Source organism: Sus scrofa, chromosome X, assembly GCF_054392235.1.
Source record: "Sus scrofa isolate SSC_HxYL_T2T_F1_AM1 chromosome X, Sscrofa_HxYL_maternal_Yorkshire_Landrace_v2.0, whole genome shotgun sequence".
Lineage (NCBI taxonomy): Eukaryota > Metazoa > Chordata > Mammalia > Artiodactyla > Suidae > Sus > Sus scrofa.
Genome location: NC_139401.1, coordinates 7,128,748 through 7,148,100, shown reverse-complemented (window position 1 = coordinate 7,148,100; position 19,353 = coordinate 7,128,748). Strand labels below are relative to the sequence as shown.

The following is a 19,353-nucleotide window of genomic DNA, read 5'->3' as shown; positions in this document are numbered from 1 at the left end:
CAAGGAAGGGAGGGCAGTGGGACCAGGGAGGCAGCCCTGATTGGGACGGAGGCAGGTCTGCCCAGGCCAGTCACCAGGGATGGAGCCCTGACCGTGAGGTAGGTGTGTCCCTGTCTGCGCCCCTCCAGCCCCCGAGACGGTAGGGCTGACCCCTGGGGCTTGAAGCGCAGGCCGCCCTCCTCTCAGCAGCCTCATTGCTGACTGCTTTGGAAGCCTCTCCGTGAAGTGGGGGGGGCATGAAGCTTCTCAGGGGAAATGCTTCTGATTAGGATGTTCTGTTGGCACTGAGACTTCACTTCACAGTGAAATGTAAACTGTCGGTCAGCCAAGGGTTTAGTGATTCCGGCAATAGACATTTTAAACGTGACGAAAGTCTGGAGTTCCCGTGGCGGCTCAGCGGGTCAGGAACCCGACTGGTGTCCGTGAGGATGCGGGCTGGCCTTGCTCTGTGGGCTCAGGATGCAGCGTCGCTGCAGGCTGCAGCGTAGGTCCCAGATGTGGCTTGAATCTAATGTGGCTGTGGTGTCGCTCTGATTCGACCCCTAGCCCGTGAACGTCCATATGCCGCAGGTGTGGCCCTAAAAAGAAACTGTAAAAAGTAAATAAGCGTGGCGAAGATTTAAGAAGAAGAAGTACTGAAATGTGTCTGGCCTCACGTGATGATCTTTGACGTAGGTTGTCAAAGGGAGACCTTTCTACCTGTGATCCTCAGGAAGGATGCTGGTTCACCTCCACTGTATTTTGAGCAGCTTCTTTCAGTCACAACTTCTTTTTTTCTTTTTCGGTCTTTAGGGCCACACCCGCGGCATATGGAGATTCCCAGACTAGGAGTCGAATCCGAGCTACAGCTGCCAGCCAACACCACAGCCATAGCAACGCTAGATCCGAACCCCATCTGCAACCTACACCGAAGCTTGGCAACGTTGGATCCTTAACCCACGGAGCGAGGCCAGGGATCCAACCCACAACATCATGTTTCCTAATCGGATTCGTTTCCGCTGTGCCACGATGGGAACTCCTCCGTCATGGATTCTTGGAGATGGATGGGATAATTTATTGCGAGTGATTTGGTTTAGAAGGGCCGTCATAAAGTCAGTGTCTTTCATGGTCTGGAACCCCCAGAAGGTTCTCCTGTTGTTCACTGCGAGTGGGATTTCCCAGGGAAAAGCCCAGGGCGATGGCCTCTGGGCCACTGGAGAGGCCAGGGACAAGGCTTTGTCCGGGGACCATTGCCTGCCTGCTGCCCCAGCACAGGGGCACCTCACATGTGCCAGTTTCCCCTCCCCAGCCAGACCGAGGTCCCTGCCCCCATCCCCGCCCCAACCCAAGACCACCCAGCAAAGGAGCAGAAATGACAGACGAGAACCCTGGTCCCTGGCGCAGCCCAGGCCATGGTGCCCAGTGCCAGGCGGCTGAGGGGAGCTGGCACGTGCAGCCTCCAAGGTGGGGGCCGTCAGTCCCCCCTCCCACTGAGCTCTGCAGGCCCCCGTCCCCTCGGGAACCCAGGAAGACGGCCTGTCTCCTGGGGCGCGTTCGTGCAAACTGGGGAGTGCGGGGACTTCGTTGGCAAGGACGGGTCCCTCGAGAGAGTGGACGTGGCCCTGGCTCTCCCCCTGCTCCCTGCGCTCTGCTGAACAGCGCGCCCCCGGCATCTCCCTGCGGTCCACCCCCGAGCCGCGTGCGCATGGGGTGCGTCCCATCCTGGCTTTACCTGAGCTCCTTCCTTTGCCAGCCTGCCCTCGCCTGTGTAATTACGTCTGTGCCCACCCTCTGCCTTTTGCTTTTCTCCTGTCTTCAATCTCGACTTTTCTCTTACCCTTACCCCCCGTGGCGACTAGCAGATGTGGGTGTTACACCCCCACCCCCCTTTGTGGCATACTTTGCACCATCCCGGCAAGAAGGCCCTCTTTTTCTTCGAGTCACCCTTGGGGTCCCCCCCGCTGCCCCTAACCCTCAGGTGATCTGCTGCTGAGAGCAGTGCTCAGGGGACATAAAAAAAGGGTCCCTTTCCTGTGGGCCTGATACTCAGTGCAGGGCACCTGCACATCCAGTGAAGTGAAAATCCACAGCGGCCTATAGTTTCACATTGGAGAGAAATTCAGAGAAGGGTGCCCCTCGGGACAGGGGAGAAAATGAAGCAGATGGTCCTGGAGCAGTGGCGGCTTTGCCACAGGCGGGGGGGCGTTGAACTCTGTATAACCTGCAGAGACCCTGAGCGGGTGGGTGCGTGGACGGATGGACGGATGGACGGGGGAGGGACAGGCCTTCCAGGTGGAAAGGGTACCGGGACTCAAAGTCACGAAGTGAACATGCTTTTGCAGCAGCATAAAGTGAAGCCTCTTTGTGTTGATACACCTGAGACCTGGGCTAGAATTTCAGCTCCGTTAGTGAAGGTCCGCAGTCTCCAGCTAAACTGTTGCTGCTTGGGAGGAGTGGGAACCCCCTGAAGAGAAGGTGGGGCCGCAGTGAAACCCGTGCTGGCGGGAACTGCCCTGGGGTTAGTTAACGCACCTGCTGATGACGGCAAGGAGCCCATTTGCTGGAGGAGGACCAGGCTGTGGGAACTGGACCGAAGGTGGAGTCAGAATGTCTGAGGGAACCACAGTGGCAGGGGAGGGGACAGTGTGACCGGATGCTGACAAAACTTAATATTCATCTCAGAAACCAGGGCTGGAACTGAAGTTCCAAGACTCATTACTTGAGCCTTGAGGCTGTGGAATTGCAGAGATAAGAATCCTAAGTGCCTTTAGCAGACGGCAAAGGAGGAGAGACGTCTTGTCATAGGCAGAGCTTTTCATGGACAGTTGGGGGCCCTTAGCGGATTCTTGGTCACTGCAGAGCTTTGCAGCCTAGGCTGGGGGCCTTTTGTCTTTTACTAGGCTTCCTGCCTTCCCAGAGCACTGCCCAGTTCCAGGCACACGGGTGAGAAGGAAACGGTGAGCTGACCTGCACAGTGACCTGCTTGGCTTAGGCTGAGTTCCTTTTCTATTTAAGAAATGAAAACCGCTGTCCAGGACAGTTTAGGACCGTGCAAGGGAAGAAGTTTGGCAGACGGATCATCTGCTGGTCAGTGTCAGTGACAGACCTTTAAAATTCTGATGCTTTGTAGAAAATTGAAAGAACCCTGTAAACCAGTTATGATGGAAAAAATAAAAATCATTAAAAAAAAAAAATCTGATGCCCTGAAGGATGCTGGCCTATTTGACGAGGTACATGGATTTCCCTTTTCCTGGTTTAAGTATGCTGGAGTTCAAAGAGTGCCCGTTGCCTTAATTGTTAGTCAATTGTAAGAGAGACATCTTAGGCTAAGCCCTTCTTCCTATGATTTTAGGTATTCACTGCGGACATAAAGATTTTTCTCAAGTCAGAGCTGCAGTTTCTGCTTTTAAATGTGTGGTGGCTTCCCTGTGGATTTTTAAATACTTGGGAGGAAAAGATCAAGCATGAAAGAAATCCTTACCTCCAAGACCTCTCTACTCAGAGGAGAGAAGACGGGTAGAGAGATGGCCAGGATGCTGAAGCCAGGGGCCAGCACCCAGGGGTGCCAGCAGCCTCAGCAGCCTCGGCCGCTGGGAGAGGCTCTGCGTGTCTTAGGGGCAGAGCACAGCAGCTGCCCTCCACACGGGTGCAGATGTGGGGAGGGGGGCAGTGACGGGTCATCCTGCTGAGCAGCCAGGTTCCCGGGGCTGTCGACTTGTCCCTGCTTGCTTACAGCCCACTCACTGCAGCAGCAGGGGTATAGCGTCTACACAGACAGCCCAGGGACAGTTGAGCCTGGAGCAATGCCTGTAACTTCCAGGCAGAAGCTCCTCCCCAGCCACGGCTCTCGCCGAGCTGTAGGGCTCGCTGCTGAGAACTGTCCATGTGGGAAGTGGGTCCACACAGTTCAAAGCCCTCTTGTTGAAGGGTCAGATGTGTGTTGCATTATTTATCTATTTTAAAAAGAGGGGCATCCAGCCGAGTCTTTTCTAAAATTTTAATTAATTTATTTTTATTACTTAAAATTTTAATTAATTTTTTTTTTTTTTTTTAAAGAACCACACCTGTGGCATATGGAAGTTCCAGGGCTGGGGATCCAATTGGAGCTGTAGCTGCTGGCCTACACCCCAGCCACAGTAACACCAGATCTGAGCTGCAGCTTGAGGCAGCCCAGGATCCTTAACCCACCGAGTAGATCCTTAACCCACTGAACGAGGCCAGGGATTGAACCCCCATCCTCATGCATACTAGTTGGGTTCATTACCACTGAGCCACGACAGGAACTCCTGTGTATTCTTTATCTTCAGTCTGGGGAAATCTGCTCTTAGCGTTATTTGGGGGTATGGTGCACAGCAGACAAAAGATTTCAGCTGGGATTTGCTTTTCACGAAATAACAACATGGCATTTTTAAAGGGTTGGAAGAGTTATTCATATAGCCAAAAGGTGGAAGCAACCCAAGTGTCCATCGATGGATAAATAATACATCTCATGTTCATACAACAACAGGATATTATTCAGCCTTAACAAGGAAGGAAGTTCTGGGAGTTCCTGTTGTAGCTCAGTGGAAATGAATCTGCCTAGTATCCGTGAGGATGCAGGTTCGATCCCTGGCCTCGCTCAGTGGGTTAAAGATTCGGCGTTCCCATGAGCTGTGGTGTAGGTTGCAGATGTGGCTTGGATCCCACGTTGCTGTGGCTGTGGTGTAGGCTGGCAGCTCCAGCTCCAGTTGGACCCCTAGGTTGGGAACCTCCCTGTGCTGTGGGTGCAGCCCTAAAAAGCAAAAAATAAAAATAAAAAATATTTTTAAAAAGGAAGGACGTTCTGAAACCTGTTCCAGTGTGGCTGAACCTTGAGAACCTCATGCTTCATGGAAGAAGCCCGTCGCAAAAGCACAAATGTGGTGTGATTGTGCTGACGGGAGTCTGCTAGAATAGTCAGGTTTGTGGAGGGTGCCAGGGTTGGGGAGGATCAGGGCTAGTGCTGAGGCGGGGGCAGAGTTTCAGTTTGGGAAGATGAAGAACTCCAGAGGTGGTGGGCAGTGGTGAAGGCCTCAGCGTGAGTTGGCAAAGCTTATCAGCCGTATCTCCCCGAAGGTGACCTTGGAGCCTGTGGTCACTCCGTCCCACAGCGCAGATTAGAATCGCAGTGACCTTAAATGCAGGCATTGTGGGCTGTCCCCTTTGAGGGGGGAGAGGTGTCCAGACTCCCCCTGCTGCAGCAGCTCCCAGCACCCCTACACCTCCTGGCTGCAGGTCCCAGCGGGAGTGACCAAGTCCTTGGGTCTGAGATGGCAGCTGGACATCCAGGGCCTCTTCCCACCAATGCCGAGAGCAGCGCTGGCCTTTTGTTCCTGTGTCTGTGTGTGTGTCTCCTTTCCTGAGCTCGGTCCTTGATTCTGACACATTCTGCAGTGTTGCCAGCACATTTTCAGGTTTCCAGCTATGAATTAAGCCCTCTTCTCAGACTCAGGGCCCCAGGCTCCAGTGTCCACCACCCACTCTGCCACGTTGGGTCCATGTTCTTAGTTTCCTGGGGCTACTGTAACAAATGACCACAAACCTGGAGGCCTAGAACCACTTAGAACTGCTCTCACAGTTCTGCAGGCGGTTAGTCTGAGGCCAAGGTGTGGGCAGAGCTGTGCTCCCTCTGGAGGTTCCAGGGGAGGGTCCTACCTGCTGCTTCCCAGCTTCTGGGGGCTCCAGGTATTCGCTGGCTTGTGGCTGCCTCCCTCCTGTCTCTGCCTCCGTTTGCATGTGGCTTCTCTTTTGTGTCTGTGTCTCTCTTCTGCTCGTGCAATGATCTGAGTCTTTGTGCCCTGTCCCCGCAATTCCTACTTTGAAGCAGTGACCCCAGTGCTTGCATTAGGAGGTGGGGGCCTTTGAGAGGTGACCAGGTCCTGAGTGTGGAGCCATGAATGAGGTGACTGCCTTTATAAAAGAGACCTCCGTGGGAGTTCCCATTGAGGTTCATTGGGTTTAGAACCCGACATGTCTGTGGTGATGCAGGTTTGATCCCTGGCCTTGCTCAGTGGGTTAAGGATCCGGCTTTGCCACAGGCTGTGTTATAGATCTCAGATGCTGCTAGGTTCTGGTGTGGCTGTGGCGTAGGCTGGCAGCTGCAGCTCTGATTCGACCCTTAGCCTGGGAACCTCCATATGCTGCTGGTGTGGCCCTAAAAAGAAAAAAAATAATAAATGAAAAAAAATGAGAGACCCCCAGGAGGGTCTCGCCCCTTTACCACGTGCTAACACAGGGAGCAGACAGTCATCTATGGCCCTGAAAAGACCCCCTCAACAGATGCTGAATCTACAGGCACCTTGATCTCGAGTCCAGCCTGCAGAACTGTGAGGAACAGAAATCCATTGTCTGCAAACCTCCCCGTCCACTGTGTTTATTATAACAGTGGAACAGCTGAAGACACCAGTGCCTGAATTTAGGATTCAGGGTCCAGGGTTAGTTCCTGTCCACTCCTCCCTGCGGGTCTCTGGGTTGAGGGCGCCCGGTCACAGAGGACATCTGCCTCTCGCCTTGGGATTTGCTGGCCGTCCCCACGCGGCACCTGCATGCGAGGGCCACACCTGAGAGGACTCATGTCCGCCACCCTCATTCCAGTCTGCCTGCCTTGTTCCCTTTTCAGACCCACTTCCCTGGCAGCCCTCAAGTCCTTTGTCACCAATGTCAGGTCTCTAGGCTGTCAGATGGGACCCTCCAGGTTTCCTGTTTCTTCCCTGTGAGCACAGACTCTTTGTGATTCTTTGTAGCGAGAGCTGGCTGTCATTCTTCCCTCCCCTTGAAAGGGAGCTACAACCTCTTCTCGGAATTTCATTTGGATACTTAATTACCCAGCGTCTCCACGGGCAGGGCAGAACGGGTGTACATGTTGAGTCTTTTACTTCTCAGAGTGCCTGAGACCAGGTTGGTGGACTGTACTTAAAGGGAACAAAAGATTTTGAAGGAATCAGGCACTGATATGTCAGGAGGGTCCTGTACGGCTGACGCCCGGAGGTTCGATGCCGTGGTGATCCTGGCTGACGTCTACCCTGTGCTGAGCCTTCCTGGGGGTGATTTTACGTGCAGAACCTGTTACAGGCATTCCTTCCCAGCTGCTCCACCAGGAATGCGAGTCACTGCTGTGTGACGGGACCAGACGGGGCTCCAAGGGGGGACGTTGTGGCCAGGGGGCTGCAGTCAGGCCTCTCCCTTGGGTGTCCTGTTTGTTGTGGTCTCAGACATTTTCAAGGAGCTTGGCATGTTGTGCCTGATTAAAAAACAGTCGTCCCAAAGCATTTCTGGTTCATTCCCCAATGGATAAAAATGTTGAATACGTGCTCCAGTCTAGATTTCTCGGTATGTCTTTATGTATGATATTGCAATGACACATTAGGTACGTTACAAAATAGTCACAGAACTAGAAATGTTAGAAGGATAAGCTAAAATGAAATCAGCTATATTTAGAAGTTTTAAATGAATAGCACCCAAGAACTTTTCCAGCAAATTTTTCTTTTTTCAATAGGTCTTACAGAAAGGATGTATTTACGTATGTTCCTTTTTTTTTTTTTTTTTTTTTTTTTTTTTCTTTTTCGGGCTGCACCTGTGGCATATAGAAGTTCCCAGGCTATGGGTTGAATCGGAGCTACCGCTGCCGGCCTACACCACAGCCACAGCCACTCAGGATCTGAGCAGCATTTGCAACCTACACCACAGCTCACAGCAACGCTGGATCCTTAACCTGCTGAGTGAGGCCAGGAATCGAACCTGTGTCCTCGGGTGCTAGTCAGATTTGTTTCTGCTGAGCCATGAGGGGAACTCCTGAACATTTTATTTTAAATTCCAATCATGTTGACACTCAGCTTTAATCACCATCCAGACAGAGGTGGTGATTGGATGTCTGTTTCTTATGTGCCTTCTTTCTTCCCACTCATGCGCTAAGTGAAGGTTTTTATTGCAATAGCTAGTAAATATAATTCTCCATGATAGTAATCAGTGGTTGTTTGTTGCAAACTAATTGTATGGTGTGGCTTTTTGATATTTTCAAATAATAGAAACGCTTCACTCTGAATACTTGCACACTGATGGGAAGTTGCTTTACCAGCGGAAGTTAAGCGCATGTGTTCCTAAGACATACGCGTCTTCAGCTTTCTTGTCTGACTCTTGTCCGTCTGTCGTATCAGCAATGTCTTGTAAAATGAGTAGGGAAGTGAGTGTTCCCTCCAGTTTTCCCTGATTTCTTTAGAACTGATGTCATTTCTTTCTGTGATGTTTGGGGAATTCACCCATGAAGCCATCCAGTCCTAGATTTGAGAAGGTTTTTTTTTTTGTTTGTTTTTTTCAGCCACATCCAAAGCAAATGGAAGTTCCCAGGCCAGGGATGGAGCCCACACCACAGCAGCGACCCCAGCCACTAGAGTGAAAATGCTGGGTCCTTAGCCCACTGAGCCACAAGAGAACTCCTCCATTCTTGAAGATTCTTTCTTTTTTCTTTTTTGTCTTTTCAGGGCTGCACCTGCGGCATATAGAAGTTCCCGGGCTGGGGGTCCCATCGGAGCTTTATCCGCTGGCCTACACCACAGCCACAGCAACACCAGATCCAAGCTGTATCTGTGGCCTGCACCACAGCTCACAGCAACACCAGATTCTTAATCCACGGAGCGAGGCCAGGGATCGAACCTTTGTCCTCATGGATGCTAGTCAGCGTCCTTTCTGCTGAGCCACGACGGGAACTCCTTGAAGGTTCTCAAATGCAGATCCCATTTCTTTAATAGAGCTACGGCTAGTTAGGTATTAGAGACTTCTGGAGTGAGCTTTCTGTCTTTCAAAGAACTTGTTCCCCTTTATATGTTGTCAATGTTACTGATATGAAGTTGCTTATAATGTTTTTTATATCCTTTTAATGATGTTAGGATCTGTAGGGCTGTCCTTCTCTTACGGGAAATTTGGATCATTTTCTTTTTTTCTTGATCAGTCTTGCTAACAGTCCACCAATTAAATTGATCATTTTAAAGAACTAGATTTTGGTTCGATGGATTTTCTGTGTTCTCTTTTTTTCCTGTTTCATTGATCTTCTCTCCTATTTTAATTCTTTCCTTTAACTTTTTGATTTTAATGTTCTCTTTCCCCCTCACTTTCTTAAGATAAAAAGCTCAGATTGTATATCTTCTTACAGTTTTTTTTTGGATGTGACAATTTAGATCACTGATCTGAGACCTTCTCTAAAAATTTAATGGTATAAATTTTCCTCTAAAAATGTCTTAGCTATACCCCACATATTTTGATATATTTTTTGTTCTCTGCAAAATATTATCTAATTTCCCTTAGCGATTTCATCTTTGACCAACATCTTACATAAAAGTGTTATTTAATCTCAAATAGTTTTGAGTTTTCAAATAACCATTCAATTTTTTTTTTTTTTTTTTTGTCTCTTTTTTAGGGCCACACCTGAGGCATATGGAATTCCCAGGCTAGGGGTCAAACTGGAACTGCAGCTGCCGGCCTACACCACAGCCACAGCCATGCCCGATCCTTAACCCACAGAGCGAGGCCAGGGATCAAACCCACATCGTCATAGATCCTAGTTGGGTTCGTTAACCACTGCGCCACAACGGGAACTCCTGCCCAGTCAATTATTAATGCCTGTTTTATTTCTGCTGGGTTAGCAAACTTCCTTTGTATGATTTCAGGTTATTTAAAAATTTTTGAGAATTGTCCTCTGGATCGTAGTATGTTCCATCTTGTTGAATGTTTCATGTGCACTTGAAAATAGTAAGTATTCTGCTGTTGTTGGGTCAAGTGTTATATACATGGAGATTAGGTTAAGTGCTTTTTTTCTTTTTCTTTTCAGCCACCCCTGTGGCATATGGAGTTCCCGGGCCAGGGATCAGATCCGAGCTACAGTTGTGAACCAAGGCACACCTTTGGTAATACCGGATCCCTAACCCACTGTGCTGGCTGGGGGATGGAACCAGTGTCATAGTGCTGGGCCTCAGTGGGAACTCCACCTTGATAGTGTTTTGAAGTATACAGCACCTTCGTATCTCCTTTTTTTTTTTTTTTTTTTTTTCTTTTTTTGTCTTTTCTAGGGCCACTCCCACGGCATATGGAGGTTCCCAGGCTAGGAGTCCAATCAGAACTGTAGCCACCGGCCTATGCCAGAGACACAGCAGTGCAGGATCCGAGCCTCGTCTGAGTCCTACAGCACAGCTCATGGCAATGCCAGATCCTTAACCCACTGATTGAGGCCAGGGATGGAACCCGCATCCTCATGGTTCCTAGTTGCATTCGTTTCTGCGGCCCCACGATGGGAACTCCTGCTTTATACTTTAGAGAGTTTTCACTGTGTTGGCGTGGAGCTGAGAGCCACACCTTCCTGGGAGCGTGTCAGCTAACTGTTTTCTCTAAAGGATGAAGCACTCACAATATCTGTTGTCTTACTGAGCGGGTTCAAGTATTGGAAACTGCCTGTGTTTTCTGTGGCAATTGAGAAAGTAGGGACATTGGGTTAAGCACTTCTAGAACAGCCATGATTACCTGATTATTTAAAATGCCGTCTTCGATGCACTGTGGCGCTTTGTATGGATGTAGACATCCCTGTGGTTGTAAGGGGCCTGGGTTGAAGGTGGCGGGTCGGGCCATTGTTGACCCCCGTCTGATAACCGGCCCTCTCTTAATGGGCTCCCGGGAGACCTGCCTTAACCTCCCCATTCCCTGCAACTCTCGTGCTGACTGCGAGTCGGCCAAGGGTGTCTTTCACCCCGTGGGTTGCTGCGGGACACAGTGTCTGTTTTACCACCTGCCCGCCTCTCCTCCCGCTGTGGCCTTTGCCCGGAGCCTGTGGTGGAGGCCAGTTGAGGACCCGGCCCTGTGAGGAGGGACAGAATTGCTTTCTGTACAGCAGTGTTCTCAGAACACAGCCGAAGAAGCATGGTCCTTGGGTAATCATTGCTTCACAGCACAGCACAACACTACACAACACAACACGTCACAGCACAATACTACACAGCACAGCACAATACTATACAACACAACACAATACTACACAGCACAGCACAATACTATACAACACAATACTACACAATACTACACAGCACAATACAACACAACACTACACAACACAGCACAATACTACACAGCACAATACTACGCAACACAGCACAATACTACACAGCACAATACTACACCACACAGCACAATACTACACAATACTACACAATACTACACCACACAGCACAATACTACACAATACTACACAATACTACACCACACAGCACAATACTACACAATACTACACCACACAGCACAATACTATACAATACTACACCACACAGCACAGTACTACACCACGCAGCACAATACCACACAATACTACACCACACAGCACAGCACCACACAGCACAGCACTACACCACACAGCACAGTACTACACAGCATAATGCAACACAGTACTACATACACAACACGGGTGCTGAGCGCAGGGCGCGTTCCCAGGGTTTGCTCTGATGGGCTGGTGCAGGGAGCCGCAGCAGCCCCGTACCGTCCGTCCCCTCGGCTGCTCTGGGGCGCGCCGTCACCAAGGCCGGAGGCATTGCTGTTTGGCTTTGGGGCCGAGTGGGGAGGTCGGAGCGCCGGGACACGCGCGGGAGATGGGGTCCCTGCCGAGCGGAGGACGCAGAGCCCCCGCCTCCGCAGAGGCTCCTCCTCGCGTCACGTCACTGACGGCTCCCTCCTCCCCCAGGTGTGGAGAAGCTCATCCGCCACCTGCGGGCACACCGCGTGCCCTGCGCCGTGGCCACCAGCTCGGGGTCCGAGTCCTTCCAGATGAAGACCAGCAGGCACGGGGACTTCTTCAGCCTGTTCCACCACGTCGTCCTGGGGGACGACCCCGAAGTCAGGAGCGGGAAGCCAGAGCCGGACATCTTCCTGGCTTGTGCCAGGAGGTTCTCTCCCGTTCCTCCCGCGGAGAAGGTGAGCGGCAGGGGGCGCCTCGGGCCTGGGGGGTGCCCCTGCGGCAGGGGCAGAGGCCTTTGTGTCCACGTGGACGGCTACGGCGGCGCCCCTCAGAACTCAGGAAGAGGGGTCCCCAGATGGGGGGATGCAGGGGAGCTCCCTCCCTTCTGTGGGGGAGCACGGTTGCCCACGCCGCCCGGCCAGGGGATAGCCTGGGCACCTCGCCCGGGCCGGGGGCTGCAGCGCTGCGGCGCCGCCGCGTTCTGCTGTGTGATGGGCTGACGCGGAGCGGAGTCTGCTGTGTGATGAGCAGACGTGTTCCTCGCGGCCCAGCCGTGGCGACAACACTCAGGAGCCCCAGCCCCTGGCACTTCTCAGTGATGTTTCATGACTGTCATCGTGGTGACCTTGGGTTTTGGCTGAGACGTTTCCAACTCCGGTGTGTTTCTCCCCTGGAGGGGGGCCGCCGGCCCGCCTCTCAGGCTGCCCTTCATGACGCGGGGGCGCCGTGCGGGTGGGGAGCGTGAGTGGCGGGTGCTTGCTCAGCTCTGCCGATTCCAGAACACCGGGGGCTTCTGCCGCGAAGACGCTCACATTTCGCAAAGTGGGGGACCAGGCGGCACCTGTTCCGCAGAACAAAGGCGCCGACGCGTCGGCCACATGACTTTCATTGGGGAAGGTGATGTGGGGTCGTGAGCGAAATCAGGTGGCGGTAATGATGACGCTTTCTTCGTTGTTGCGCTTTTGCACATGCGCCGCATTTGTTGACTGCATCCTACCGCAGTCTCAGTGGTCTCCAGAAGGCTTCTTCAGAGGGTTCCTGCTGGTGATGCCAGTGTGCCCACAGCAGGCGGGGCATCCCTCAGCGTTCCCCCCCGAGTCCCTGTATTGGAGGGCACCGTGCTTCGTGGGGATTAGCGCAGGGAACAGCACTTCCATGAAGGGTCTTCTCGCCATTGGGTGCTCCAGGGACCAGTGGGCCAGAGAGGGGACGCTAGCCATTGTCCACCCAAGTCATAACCTCAAAACCGCCTCTAAAAGCAGCCGAGAGGGGGGATTTTTGAATGAGTTAAGGCTTTTTCTGGTTCTGGCTGAACTTTCTGCGTGGAACCTGGTAGAGCAGTAGAAGCACACTCTCCTGTGCTCTGAGTTTCTGGCCTCTGCTGGGGGTCCCATAGCTCAGTTCAGTTCTGGCACTAACCCCACCGTTAGTACAGATGCCTGGTAAGGGCTCAGCGCCCCCCTCAGGCCCCCAGCCACGCGTGGGATCCCAGGCCGCTCACATTCTCTGCGACCAGCTCCCAGTGTGAGGTTCCCACGCAGCCCCCTTCTCCGTTTTCCTCGTTTTGGAGAACGAGTCCCAGAACTGGCAAGGACACATATGGCTTTTCCTGGTTTATTTTTAAGAGCACTGGGCAGGAACAGCACAGCGGAAGAGGTGCTTAGGGCACAGTGTGCGTGGCTGGGACAGGTGTGAGCTTCTGTGACCTCTGGGCTCACTGCCCTCTCAGCCCCTCCACGTGTTCAGAAGCTCCAAGAACCTTGGATTTTAGGCTCCATTTCCTGGTGGCCGTTGATTCCGTCACTGGCCACTGGTGATTGCATCTCTGGACCTGGAGGCTGGGGAGTGGGTTGAAGCTTCCCACCCTCTAGTCTTGCCTGGGCCTTTCTGTCAATCAGCCTCCATCCTGAGCCCACCTAGGGAACCAGGAGGGTCACTTCATTTGCATAAAGTCAGGGTGGTTGAGGGGGGCTTATGCCGAAGAACAAAAGATGCTCGGCTTGCCCAGGAATTTCCAAGGGTTTCAGGAGCTCAGAGCTGGATCCAGGAACAGAGGGCAGATATTCATATTTTTATTACATCTCTGCCACCAGAATCATGTGTATCCATTGAGTGACAGTGGCTGGAGCGCAGGCCTGGCAATGTACATCTACAGGCTGATTCAGCGCCACACGTGCTTGACCGGGGTGGAGCCTCAGATGGCCCAGCCCCTAGGCCGCAGAGTCAAACATGCGTGTCAAGGGCTGGGGGACAGGCCCTGGGCGCAGTGTGATTCTGCTTCTTACATAGGGACCTCCGTGTGTCTGCGTGCTTGGCATCCCACCACAGATCCATAGACGTGGGCTCTTCTTCCCCAAGAGCTTCCTGCTGCTTGAGGAATTGCCCATCGCTTTAGGAGATAAAGCCCTTTCCCCCCCAGGTGCCATCTCCTGTGGCTGCAGATGCTGTTTATCTGCTCACGGGTAAGTAAAGTGCCACCCACCCTGCCCAGCCCACCCTCCTACACGGCTCCGAGTCGGAGGCCCCTGCTTCCGGCCCCTGCACTGCATAAGAAGTTCCCTACAGCAGCCCAGACTCTCTCTAGGGACTCAAGAATCGCATGAAATGCCCTAGATCTTTGAGGTCCACTGCATCAAAGGGAAAGCAGCAGGACAGGACCTAAGAATGGGTCCCCAAGCCTCTCTGGTACTGTCCCCTGCATCGGGAGAGCAATGCAAGTATGGAATGTGGGGGGCTCCACAACCAGGGGCTCTCTGCATCCGAGCAAACTCCCACCACACACACGGCACCTGAGCAAACGCCAAAGCCTTAGGCGGAGGTGGCTGGGAAACAGGACAACCTGTAGGACAAATACCTGCATACGTTAAGTGTGGCTTAGTGACAAGGGTGGTACTCAGGGAGCACTGAGAGCTCCAGTGCTCTCAGTAAAACCCAAGTAGCGTAAAAGGGGGAATTGATGTGAAGGCATTAGCTACTGTTTAACTGGGAGAAAACGCCAGCAGAGCTGGCATTCACTAAGGTTTCATTGACAATATACTCTTCTAAGTTATTGATGTATCATTCTTTGTGCTTCAAATATGCAATAATACTGTGCCATCTTCAAAAGTCCCCTTAACCCATGCTCATACTCCTGAGCATTCACTGAGTGCTTGCTGTGTACCAAGGAAACACGTAGGAGGCCTCTACTAAATCTCAGAGGCTGCGTGGGGCAGAGGTGACCATGGGGAAGAGGTTATCGTTGCTCCAGCTTTTATAGCACATGAGCATCTGGAGGCTCCCAGACAACAGTGAGGGGACTCAGAGTCCAGACCCCTGGTTGTGTGAGCTCTGCCACTTGAGTGTCTTCATGCCAGAACGTGCATCTTTGTTGCAAAATAAAAATGATGGCCTTATTTACACGTGATTTCTTGAGTTGATAGTTACGGCATTACAAGTGCAACCTGAAATCAGTTTTGAAAAGCATAGCAGTCACTCTACTTTGCCTTTTTTAGTTTTCTTGTTAAGAGCCGACTTTCAGGGTTTCTTTTGAATTACTTGGTTTGGTTTGTTTTGCTTTCTAGAAAGTGTCGCACAGTAAGCTTTTATAAACCTAGAGAGTCAAAAAAGAATGACAAATGTAGGAATTCCCATGGTGGCTCAGTAGAAATGAATCCGACTCATATCCACGTGGATGCGGGTTCGATCCCTGGCCCCACTCAGTGGGTTAAGGATCCAGTGTTGCCATGAGCCGTGGTGTAGGTCACAGGCACAGCTCTGATCTGGGGTGGCTGTGGCTGTGGCCAGCAGCTGCAGCTCTGATTCGACCCCCAGCCTGGGAACTTCCATATGCTGCTGGGTGTGGCCCTCAAAAGACAAAAATAAGGGCAGGGGGAGAACAAATGTATTTTAACTTGTGAGTTCTGATTAACTATGCAGTGGTGTCATCATAAAACCCAAACCATTTCTTCAATTACAGAAGGCATCCTGAGCAGACTTTTCAACATGTGAAATGGCAGTTAATGTTTTATGTAATCTCTCGACAAAGAAACGTGTTACTTTAAAATTCATCCTCTAGTTTTTCTGGTGACTGGTATATGTGGCCAGAGTCTGCAGGCGTGTGCAGGCTGTCGTGCGGCTGCTGTTTATTATTTTCTGTGAAGACCCGCTTCCCCTCCCAGGTAATGGGCATCAGGGGGGACATTGCTCTAGGCAGGTTTAAAGTTGGCATCGCGCAGCCAGGTGAGCTGAGTTGGGCCTCTGTCTTTTGGGGGATTGGATGTTCTTTGTTATTCTCTCACTTCTCGACACCCTGTTAGGAGACCCCGCTGTGCTGGAGCTTTTCCTGGGGGTGCAGAGAGCCCCAGGGCCATAGTCAGCCACCTGCAGGGCCTCGGCGGACCCTGCAGCCTCGGCCCTCACTGCCCGGGCCTCAGGACCCTCTTCTGTTCCTGCCACCTGGCACCACTAAGCAAAATACAGGGGCCTCTGGTCACTGGTCTGTGCTGCTGTTTCATGTCTCCTGCAGCCTGATGGACCACACCGTCCCCTATTTCATTAAAAAAAAGAAAAAAAAAATGACCGTGACTTTACCTTCCTACCTCCTCCCCTTACACAGCCTTTCTTTCGTCACACCTGCCCCTGCTTGGTGTTCCTGCAGAGTGTCTGTGGACTAGCTCACTCACGGTCCCGAGGTCTGTTGTGGAGGCGAAAACCTTTCCTGTACACTCTTAGGTGCTGCGTTTGGGGGCCTGTCACTGAAAGCGAACAAAGGCATTAGCAAGAGAAAATACAGGTTTCTGTTTGCGTAAGAGCAAGGCAGTTCACAGAAAAATGGGATCAAGGAGGCAGTTCGAGCCTGGGGCTCATCCATCATCTTCATGGGGATTGGGGAGAGACAGAGGAGCCCTTCTGGGGGAACTCGTGGCTTTTAGGAACAATGAACAGGCTCCTAGGGGAAGAGATGGGAGAGATGAGAGTGTAGGACCATGTCTGTTTAGGCGACTTCTTGTCCAGCCCCGACCTGTGCAGACTCATCCTCAGCCATAAAAGTCAACCTTCCTGGCTTGTGAAACTGCTGGGGAGGCTATTTACGACAGGTACATTCTCGAGGGAGCCTTTGCTTTTAGGAAGATAAGGAGAATTTAGAAAAAGCCCCTTCCTGCTGCTGTTGATTCTCTAATGTCTTCAGCTCAGAATAACCCGTGGGCAACCTTGGCATGTTCAGGAGCCCCTTCCCCACCGAGAGGCCCTTGTCTTTCTTCCGCACACCCCCGGGTCCCTCTCTTGCTTCCTCCTCCGAACCTTCAGCATCTTGCTGGCCAAAGGCAAGGCCTCCACATTTCCCAGTGACCTAAGTCCTGCCTTCCTCCCTCGTACTTGCCCCTCCCGCGTGGCCTCAGGGCGTCCTGCTCTCCAGGAGCCCTTGGTCTGGCTGCGCCTTTAGCCAGCTGGTCCATGCCAACCTCGGGGACCTCCCGGACCCCGCCAGGTGCCGTGGTCCCCGTGTGGGACCGCATCCTCACCCTCTCTCACTCCCGGCCCACGTGTCCTCCAACTCTCCGCTCCCCCTCCTCCTAAGACGGGCCCCTTTCCTCCCAGCTCCTCTCCACCCGAGTGACGTCGCGAACACGGAGGACCTCAGCGGGGTTCCTTCTCGGCTCCCCAGACGCTCGGCAGCACCGCCCCCTGCCGGCAGCGCCGCTGAAATGACTTCTGTAGCGCACGGTCCTCTGGATTGCGGCGCAGGATGGATTACGCAGCTGGTCCTAGATTTTTGCTGTTGCCATTCAGAAACGGGCTACCTGTGATCCACAGAGGTGGCGCACGTATCCATCCACACAGCATTTAGGGTGTGAAAGCATAACTGCCTGCTCGCCACTCCGGCGGATGGAATGAAGGGAGAGACGCCCCCTTCCCGGGCGGCAGGTGCGGTACACCTGCGCCACACGCCCTCCCCTGTCACCTGAACGGGCCTCACCGCCACTGAACACCACGTGCTTGGTCATTGCCGCTGGTATTTTCCCCGCCCCCTCACCTCCGCGCACCGGAACACACCCAGTGATGGCAGGAGTGTCTCCCTTCACTCTTAGGAAGACCGGATACCACCGCGGGCTCTTAACCGTGCGCACATGTCAGGTTTCTGTTCCGTTTTACTCGCAGCGACTCCTGGTAACTCGACCGCTAAGCGCTTAGTTTTTCTCATTCTCTGGATTCATGGGCACAGACCCCTACGCCAGGCAAGACGTACAGGGGTGACTGTGTGTTCCTGTGCTCGGTAGCCTCACCCGACCCGAGGGGCTGCTTTATCATTTATTCTTATGACATAGTTGCACAAATAGGATCGCGGAGCCGTCTTAGTGCGTTTGTGCGTTTGTGCATGTGCTTGCGAGATCTTCGCGTACCGCGATTTCACTGGACCGTCAATCTCCTCAGGGCATCGTAAGAGCCTGTACGCTTGACCCCTCAGCTTCAAGCCACTGTCACAGGAGGCAGGTTTGACAGGGCTCCAGATGCTGAGATGCGTGAGTTGTATGCTGGATTTCTGAAGAATGAGCGAAGCAGTCGTGCACACAGGTGGTCTTACTAGACAAGCACAGGTCACTAGACCAGAGAGGACAGGTAACCCGCAGGGCCAAGACTTTCTTCCAGAATTCCTGGTTGTGCCTGTGGAATGTTTCTAAAGCCACCAGGGTGATGGCGCTGTTCCGCTCTGATTCTGTGTCACACGCCCTGGTCCCCACGGCACCCCCTGAGGTGTAAACCCCTTGCCTGGCCCCTTGCTCTCTTGATGCCTACGCCCCGTTCCACCTCACCATTGTTCTGTGTAGTAACCTATGCGCGGTTAGGGGGTTGGGGTAAAACCCGCCTGTCTGCAAAGGCTCCTAGGGAGCAACAGCGAGTAAAGTGCCTGAGAAACACTGCGTTAGTCCTAGGCCAGCTTAAACCAATTCGAAGTCAGTGGACCCAGTAATTTCCAAGGATGGCATTTAATCAGTTCAGGGGTGATTTTCTGCAGCATCCCTCCTTTTCCAGCCAGAGAAGGTGCTGTGCTTGGGGGGGGGGGGACACCCCTGCTTAAATGCCTCCCCCCCATTTAATACGGGACACCCACTGTCTCCAGCTCTATAACCTGAATCCCATCTGCAAAGTCGTTTTCCCATGAGAGAGACCCCAGGCACAGGTTCTGGGAAGTAAGGCCTGGGCCCCTTAGGAGTTCCTGGGGCCCGCTGCCATGCCTCATCTCAGCCTCAGTTCTCCCACTCACCAAACATGGATAGGAGTGTCAGCCTTAATGAGATTATTGCTCTGGATGCAGGAGGAAGGCTTACTCCAGGCAGGCCCCCAGCTCTCTCCCTCTGCATTCTTTTTTTTTTTTTTTCATGGTTTAAAATACATATTTAATGATGGGTAAATACACCAATGATCAGAAAAACTGAAGAGTGCCATTCTCATTACAATGTGATATGAAAGTGCTGTGGAAAGACATTTCATAAAGCAAAAAGTCAAGTTTAATTTCACAAAAACTGACACCATTAAAACCAATGTGATTATTTGCCCCCATCCAGTCACTGAGCTTACAATATTATAAAAATATGTTAAAACTTGTTTCTTCATGTAAAAAAAAAACCCAGTGTGTTTCATAATTATCAGAGATGCTCATTCCCATACAGCTA

At 52.3% G+C, this 19,353-nt stretch overlaps 1 protein-coding gene across 50 annotated transcripts in view; it reads left to right on the top strand.

The window, feature by feature from the left end:
• The window catches only part of LOC100521877 (pseudouridine-5'-phosphatase), a 631,841-nt gene that overhangs the window by 45,177 nt on the left and 567,311 nt on the right, over positions 1 to 19,353 (top strand). For all 50 annotated transcript variants that reach the window (XR_014835030.1, XR_014835028.1, XR_014834991.1 and 47 more), the window contains exon 3: positions 11,708 to 11,937. Coding sequence is in view for 1 of the 50 variants with exons in the window: in XM_021080519.2 (XP_020936178.1) it covers positions 11,708 to 11,937 (230 nt within the window). In the remaining 49 variants the exon portion in view is untranslated. The remainder of the gene's footprint in view (positions 1 to 11,707; positions 11,938 to 19,353) is intronic.